General features: G+C 37.5%; 1 protein-coding gene across 1 annotated transcript; it reads left to right on the top strand.

The window, feature by feature from the left end:
* Window positions 1-378: 378 nt before the first annotated feature.
* On the top strand, window positions 379-8,411 carry LOC113094015 (transportin-1-like). Its single transcript, XM_026259641.1, has 8 exons — window positions 379-659; window positions 772-870; window positions 959-1,054; window positions 3,262-3,337; window positions 4,369-4,468; window positions 4,555-4,629; window positions 4,733-4,859; window positions 5,739-8,411. The coding sequence occupies exons 1-7, from the start codon at window positions 578-580 to the stop codon at window positions 4,838-4,840; spliced, it is 636 nt and encodes a 211-aa protein (XP_026115426.1). The 5' UTR covers window positions 379-577; the 3' UTR covers window positions 4,841-4,859; window positions 5,739-8,411.
* Window positions 8,412-8,473: the final 62 nt, after the last annotated feature.

Genomic DNA, 8,473 nt, shown 5'->3' with positions numbered 1-8,473 from the left:
GAGTTCGTCTTTGTCAATCGCATGCATTAATTTATAAACACTCAAAGCAGTTCAATGTTCACAAGCAATATAGGAAGCAATTGATGAGCAGACTGTTACTCACTTTTTAGGCACGCACACAACTTTGGCAAATATAAATCGCTACAGTGCAGCTCGCATCTGTCCGCTTTCCCGATCGCTCTAACTCCGTTCTGTGGGCGGGACCGCTGACCTTTCGCATCCTGCATGTAGTCCTGATTGGCTCACAGGATGGATGCTGCGTGTGCGTTGAGTGTGGTGTATTGCAGGGGAAGCTTAGCCAAATGAATATAACCTGCGTGTGGCCTTTTTTACAGTATCTAGGTAACGACTGAGGTGGAGAAGACAACATCTTCTCTGTATAAATGTATTTGTCCCTCTGGATTTAGCATTTAATCTTTACATGCACAGAACCGCATTTGCATTTGCCTGCTGCAGATGAATAGCGAGAGCTGCAAATAATGCAAAGCCCCAAAACGATTTATTTGTGGACAAGCAGCTGTGAGAAATATAATGCGACAGTGCTAATCCTTTGAAGACTGTGTTTTCTCAGGATAAAATGCCAGAGGTTCGCCAGAGTTCTTTTGCTCTGCTGGGAGATCTGACCAAAGCCTGCTTCCAGCATGTCAAACCTTGCATCGGTATGCAGTTATAAACACACTCGCTGACACTTTCTCAGTTCGATCCATCCCTGTTGTCCATCAGGCACTTTAACCTTTTGTCTGTTTGTTTGTGCGAATCTCTCCTCTCTAGCTAACCTCATGCCTATCCTAGGCACAAACTTGAACCCAGAGTTGATATCAGTCTGCAACAATGCCACATGGGCCATTGGAGAAATATCCATTCAAATGGGTGGGAGTTTCATCCTCATCTTCAGTTAGTAATTTCTCTCATTTCATCATACCTTCAAGGTTAACATGCTACTTATCTCTCTGCCCAGGTTCTGAGATGCAGCCGTATGTACCGATGGTTTTACAGCAGCTTGTGGAGATCATAAACAGACCCAACACACCCAAGACACTGCTGGAGAATACAGGTACCATCTGAGGGGTGTTAGACCAGGCTGACCCCTCACAAGAGGTTTCCACCCTATCCTTTTCCCAAACTCTCCCGATCCCCATTCTGCAGTGCTTATTAATCTCCATTCAAACTCCAGGAAGTGGACCTTACAAGGTTTGGTAAAGGATTTTGGATAGTTGTGCACAGTATTCTGGGTAACTGGGTAATAATAAGAGTAGGGGCAATTGTATGCTCATTTCTTTTTATATAAAAAGTCCATTCCCTCAGCATATCCTGTCATTAAATATGAATATAACAGACCTTGTAACAGTCCAGCCGTGGTACTGACTGAAGTGGATTAATAAAACAGTGAGTTCCATGTTAGCGAGTAATGAGGTTACAAGCATCAGTCAGTGAGATATTATAAACAATGCCAAATGTAAACCAACCTTGAGAGGAATATTAAGACCTGATGTCTTTTGATTTTAACATTTTTATTTGAAGATTTGAACCTTAAATAGTCAATTTCCCCCCTATTTAATTCAGAGAAAAATCAGAACTCAGATCTAAATCTGTTTTGTGGTGTTTAGATGAATGTATAGCACCTGTACCTCGCAAATTATTCCCCAGTTACACTCCACTCTGATTGGACTGCTCAAATTAAATCTCTAGCCTGAGCCGTAATGGCTGCCGACATTGATTTTCATTATTTTTTTTAATGAGGTTGAAGTGTAATGCTCATAACATACTCCCACAGAAACAAGGTTATTTGTAGATGTGTTCCTGTTTGTCGATTTATTTCTGTTGTTTTATTTACTTTTCTTTTTCAATGTGAATGCATATCTGCCAATAGATGTTGAATGTTGTTTAGTTAAGGACGGCTAACGTTTGATGCAGGATTGCTGATAATTTGATTATTCATGTTGCAAAGACTAAGTCCTTTTAAAATTTAGAAGCAAGGCATGTAGCATAGGCAAATCCATACTGACCATTGTAAGTCAGTTATAAGTTTGAGAATTAACACACCACTGTTCAAAAGATTGGGTTGAGGAAGGATTAAGTAATTTAATACTTTTGTTCAGCAAAATAATATATTTAATTGATCAAATGTAACAGTAAATACTTTTTTACACCTAAGAATCTTTTACACCTAGGAATGTAAATCTGTACCACGTTTCTACAAAAATATTAAGCACCGCTTAAGTTTTCAACATTGAATTATGATAATAAGACATTGATTTGGGTGTAATGGCTGCTTAAAAAAAAACTTAGGTATAAATTACATTTTAAAATTGAAAACCTTATTGTAATAATGTTGAACATATTACTGTATTTTTGATCAAATAAAGCATAAGAGACTTCTTGCAATATCTTACACCCCTCAAACATTTGAACAGTAGTGTATTTCTTCTTTATAGTGCAGGTTTAACATCATTAGTGTTATGATGTTGAGTATAATTTGTGAGTATTTGATTATATATTTAATTGCTAATTAATGTAACAATGGTGAAACAGTGCTTAACTGTTTCAGACTCTTCGAATCAGCTCATCCTGCACTGAACTGCGTTCTCTAATGAGCCAATCATCTGCTTTCTGCATGTCTCATTGGACTGTTCATAAATGCCTGTCTTTAATGAGAATGTTGCATAGTTTTGTGTCTCTTAAACTTAGGTCTCTCTCCTCTGTGCCTCTTAAGATCCCGGTGGAATCTAGTCCTCTCCATGTAGTTCGCTTGGCGTAATATGCATTTCTTAACGAAAACCAAAGAGACCGAAAGAAAGACAAGACTTTTCTGTTCTACTGAAGAAATTTTTGTGAGTTTAAGGGAGAAAATCTTAGAAAACAAGATTGTTTTCTGTAGTCTGCAATCTGTAATCCAGGGAATTTGGGGGAAAGGAATATGCACTACTCATATTACGGTCACGTGCAAACGCTACATGAATCTGGCGAACGTTTCTCTGTAACCCGTAGAGGAGCCGTGTTTTCTAAGACTCCTCCCTTAAACGAGATCTATGTTTTTTTTAGTGTCATATTTTACATTTGACCCTGTAGTCTGGGGCTGTGAAGAGCACTAGTGAATCTTGTGTTTATTCTCATACACAGATTCTGTTGAGTTCTGTTTCTGAGTTGTCTGTTTGTTTGTTTGTTTGTTTGTTTGTTTCTTTTTGTTTTCTCCTCCCCCCCTCATTCGCTCATGTCTTGGTTGGCGTTTGGTGCTGTATAACCGTGATTGCGTTACCTTAGCAATAACAATTGGTCGTCTTGGTTACGTTTGTCCTCAAGAGGTGGCACCCATGCTACAGCAGTTTATAAGACCCTGGTGTGTATTATTCAATCTTTTATTTCATTCATTTCCTCTCTCTGTCTATCTTCTGGCTTTTCTCCCTATGGTTCTCTCTCTCTCTCTCTCTCTTTCTCTCACTCGCTCAGTCTCTCTCCAAACCTTGTCCCAGTGTCCTCGAAAAGGCTCCTGCTTTTCTTCACACCTCACGTCAGTATAGAAACATACAGAATTTTGTAAACGAAGCATAAATTCCACTAGCATACTATTTGGATTATCTTGTGGAAAAGACAAGGCCTGTTCAAGACATCTGAGAGAAGGTATCCCTCTCTTTCACTCTACCTTTCTCTCTGTTCTGTATGATTCAGTCTAAATCATTGCCAACCATGTGACTAACCCTGTCCCTCTAGGTCTTGTCGTTTAATTTGCCTCAGTAGCACCTTCATGTATTCTCAATTGATTTATTTCAGTTTTCACTTCTGTTTTCGTCTTTTTATTGTCGCTATCTAACTACTAATTGAGTGCATGGGGTAATATCAAATGCTTTGCTGGTTTCAGGAAACGGAAGCGCTAGTTAAATGGATAAAATGAGAAATGGAAAAGCTTCTTTGAAAAGCATTTCTCCTCCCCATTAGATGCGGAGTCTTTTAGCAGCATGATTCAATCCCAGAATGCCTGCCCCAAAATTTGCACTAGTTTAACAGAATACATGGTGCTATATAGACATTGTATTTGTCTTCTAAAGAATTGATGCAAGTAGGTTAATTTACTACAAAAAGCAGCTAAAGATTACTAAAGAAGGCAGATTGCATATGATTAAGAACCAATAATATTAACAAGAGTAGAATGGGATGGTCAGCAACAAACTGAACTACTTTTCGGTTTCAGCAAAATAATGTTTTGTTTGTAAAGAGACACTCGATTGACCAATCTCTGGGATTTCAAAACGTTTGCTAGTCTCAAGGTGCTCTGAGGTGGTAGTCATGATATTGTGTTGATTATGTGTTTATCCACATGCGAAACTAACCGCACAGGCTTGTTATTTGAAAACTGGCTCTTCCCTTCACTAGGTGCACCTCTCTTCGCAATATAAGAGACAATGAAGAAAAAGACTCTGCGTTCAGAGGAATCTGCACCATGATCACGGTCAACCCTGGTGGTGTGGTGCAGGTACGACACGTTATTCTCAATGATGTCTCTCTGAATGCTTCCGCAGTTGAAAACGAGCCTCTTTGTTCTCTTTGCCGTTTTTGTAGGACTTTATATTTTTCTGTGATGCCGTAGCATCCTGGATGAACCCAAAAGATGATCTTCGAGAAATGTTCTACAAGGTAGAGCACTGTATAAAATATTTGATGCGAGTCTGGGAGTTGGGAAAGCCTTCGAGATGATTTTGGATGCATGCTTTGTACTCAAGTGTGTGTTCCCTGTTAGATCTTGCATGGGTTTAAGAACCAGGTTGGAGACGAGAATTGGAGACACTTTTCTGACCAGTTTCCTCTTCCACTCAAAGAAAGACTTGCAGCCTTCTATGGGGTGTAGATGTTACCTGATTGAAGAGGTACATTTCCGTGAACAAGTGTTTATTCATGTTTGCTAAAAATGTGTGTATTTCCTCTACTCAAATTTAGCAAGCATTCACAGTTGTTAAAAGTGTATTACGATATATAAAAGAAAATGTGTTGTGTGCACCGTAACATCGTTCAGAGGTTGTGGCCAGTAATTACTAAGTTACATTAGTAATTTGGTTTCATGAACAAAATTTGGCTAATAGTTGGATAATGTTATAATAATAATAGTAGTAACACTTTTTGTTGTTGTTTAAATTGGATTCATAAATGAACAATGAGTGATCATTATTGTGATATGTTATTGATATCTACACTGCCGTTTAAAAAGTTTGGGATCAGTAAAAGTCCTAAGGAATTTTTTTTTTTTTTTTTTTTTTTTTTTTTTTAAGTGGAGTCTGTTATACTCATCAAGGCTGTATTTATTTGATCAAAATACAGAAAAAACTGTAATATTGTGAGATATTATTACAGTTTCGAATAACGGTTTTAATATACTTTAAAATAGAATTTATTTCTGTGAGGTAGAACTGAATTTTCGTCAGCCATTACTCCAGTCTTCAGTGTCACATGATCCTTTAGAAAATATTCTTATATACTGATTGAGATACTAAAAATTCAGCTGTGCTTCAAAGGAATAAACTATATTTGAAGGTATACTAAAATATAAAATTGCTATAATTTTTTATAAAATTCCAACTTTTTCTGTATTTTTGATCAAATAGATACAGCCTTAATATAACAAATAAAAAAAAACTTAAGAAACATTAAAAATCATACTGATCCCAAACTTTTGAAGGGGTGTTTACACTACTGATACTGTACATGAAAAAAATTATTCTAATCTGATCTCTTTCTCTCTTGTTCTGCAGCTTATTCACTATAGGAGAGGATGGGAACCTCTAATACCCAGGGCATACTTTGCCCTTTACCTGGGGGGAAGGGTGGTCTAGCAGGGGTGGGAGCCATACGGCCCACTGGACCCCTGTAGACGGGGTGGGAGGGAAGTGTTAGCTGAGGCGCTAGTCGACCACACCTCGCCAAGCCAAACCAAAATAGGGAAGAAAGCTTTTTCATCATGTCATAACAATCAGCCATGAGGGCAAAAAAACTAAAAACATCATTAGCGTTCATTCACCAGGGCAATTAATGTAACGGGACATCCAGGGGTAAAAAATAAAAAATAATAATAAAACAGCGAAGATATGTGTAAACTCTGTAGTGTAGCACTCCTGACATTAGGAAAGTGCCTGGAGACAAGCTCTGAAAGCTTCTAAAACACAGGTTTAGTTTATTTTCTGGACTGTATCATTTAGAGGGGTGGGGGTGACGTAAATCTCAACTTGGACGCAAAGCGTAAGTCCTATGCATGGGTTGATGTAGGGTATAGCTCGACTGCATGAAAGTGTGCAGACCGTGTTTTGTGTGCCAACTATGCACAGCAGTAGACGGTAAACATTTAAAGACAGTAAATGCTAAAAACGTACCATATTTTAGGGGCTCCGTCTAAAAGGTAACACAGCATTACTCTAGAAATGTAAGTCCTCTCATATCATTGATAGTGAAGGGTTTTCATCTGCGAAGATGAGGGAGTAAAAACCTGAATGACTGCATCATTTTATTTTTCAGTTTTCTTAATTCATCTTGATAAATTAAGTTAGCATGCACAAAGCGAGAGGGAAGACTCCAAATTAACACAGTGAATATGTCTGAAAAATCTGAACTATTGCTCTGTATGAGGCTTTAATGTTCCTCAGTCTCACTTTCTGATTTCCAGCGTGCTTGACATGGATCCAAACGAGTGAACCCTAAACACACATTTTGTTCATTTTTAAGACATCAGTGATTTCTTTTTGCTTCGTTTGCTCCGAGCATGATTTTGAAGATGCTTGTGATATCTTTTTTTTGACCGATCGGGTTAATCTGGATGTTTAGTTGTTTGATTTTGTGCATGTTGGTGGCCCAATGAGCAATCTGTTTTTCTAGCACCCCTTAAATAGACTAGTTTTAGTAATGCATTTTTTCCACACATACACAATAGGTGACGTGTTTTCCATCCACGTATTGCTTTTGTGACTTGTTTTATTTAGTTTCGTTTACCTCCTGCATGAAGTGTAAAAAACGTCCCGTGTTGTGTATAATCCTGGACAGTTCAGTGCTCGTGGAGGCAGTATTTGTGTCCCTCATGTGAACAGTAGCAAGCCTTAAAATGCCTGAATGTATCCCAGAGGGTGAGGATTTAAGGTATTAAAAACTTTGTGCTTCAGAGTTGCCATCTCAGACAGACGAGACTGATCTTCATACTCATCTGGAAGCCGGTGAAATGGTTCTTTCATGGATTTAAACCGAAGCAGCTGAGAGGTCAGACCTTTAAGGCTGTAAGAAGATTTTTTCAATCTGAACGCCACGGGATACTGTCAGGTGTTTGTGAGTCTGTGTCGTGCCAGTGTATTTCTGCAAGGTGTTTTTATTTTCTTCAGTCTGTCTGTCACATTCCAGCTGTTTTACATTTGTAACCAATAAAAGAGGTCAGATGCTCTTCTGACTGAAAAAGTGTAAAGAACAAAGAAAGAAACCAGATGTAGGCAGATATTATGAATGTTAAGTGTGTCGTTTTACACTTGTGAATGCTGCTATGTGTTGTAATTTTCTACTTGAATATTTTATGTTGTAGAGACCTCAGGAGGCATGTTTACTGTTTTTTTTTTTCTTTGCCGTTTTCTTTTTTTTTTTTGTATGCCTTTCTCCGCTGTTCAGGCTCCCATGTTTCATAATAATAATAGAGCAATTCACTGTAATCCATTCGGCTGCTGGTGAATATCCTTGCTAAAAGGCATATTTCAGTTACTGTCTCCTTGTAAAAGAATGTAAAACTTTTTTTTTTTTCTTTTTTTTTTATTCGAGGAAATATCCGATAGTAGACACTCAAATAGGGTACTTCATGTTGGGATAAAATGGAAGTAACCTGGCCCTAATATATGTGAACATTCATTATTTATGAAATATAAATGCAGTATATACTGTAATGCCTTGAAGTTAAACTTGAGTTTTTGGGGTGGGTGGGGGTATAAATAAGGCCACGAGACTTGGAGATTGCACAGTAATGAATCTAATGGTTTTACGTTTTTAATGGTTTTATTTTTTTGTCTTGTTTTCTTTTTGTGAAGTACAAAATGTCAATAATCTAAACATTGTGTCCCCACCCCAGACTGCACCAACTGCTGTATAGTTCTATGTGTGGAAATTAAGAAAATGTAACGATGAAGTCAAACTTTGCTCAAAAGCTCCCTTTTCTGGTATGAGAGCAATTTAATTTATAGTGATTTTTTTTCGACTTTTATTTTATAATCTAATTTTGAAGAAAGATTAAAATAAAGAAAGTAATCATTTCTAGGGGCCACCAATATTTTGGATCATGCAAAGAATATATATTGTACTGTAGAAATTTTGTAATGATATTTGTATGACATTGTTATGGACGTGAGTTTGTTTCACTGCTTGGATCTGTGCATTGGTAAGAATAAACCCTTTTCAAAAATCACTGATTACATTATGTGTCTGATGAATTTCAGAGGTTTAAATATAAAGGTATTTCAACAAACTTTGG

Source organism: Carassius auratus, unplaced genomic scaffold, assembly GCF_003368295.1.
Source record: "Carassius auratus strain Wakin unplaced genomic scaffold, ASM336829v1 scaf_tig00215213, whole genome shotgun sequence".
Lineage (NCBI taxonomy): Eukaryota > Metazoa > Chordata > Actinopteri > Cypriniformes > Cyprinidae > Carassius > Carassius auratus.
This window is presented reverse-complemented; position numbering and strand designations above follow the sequence as displayed.

Bases quoted from the DNA above. Each gene is read 5' to 3' on its own strand.
- LOC113094015 (XM_026259641.1), top strand. From the start codon at position 578: ATGCCAGAGGTTCGCCAGAGTTCTTTTGCTCTGCTGGGAGATCTGACC. The intron at 871-958 runs GTGGGAGTTTCA...CTCTCTGCCCAG, and splicing joins AGAAATATCCATTCAAATGG to GTTCTGAGATGCAGCCGTAT. The intron at 4,469-4,554 runs GTACGACACGTT...CCGTTTTTGTAG, and splicing joins ACCCTGGTGGTGTGGTGCAG to GACTTTATATTTTTCTGTGA.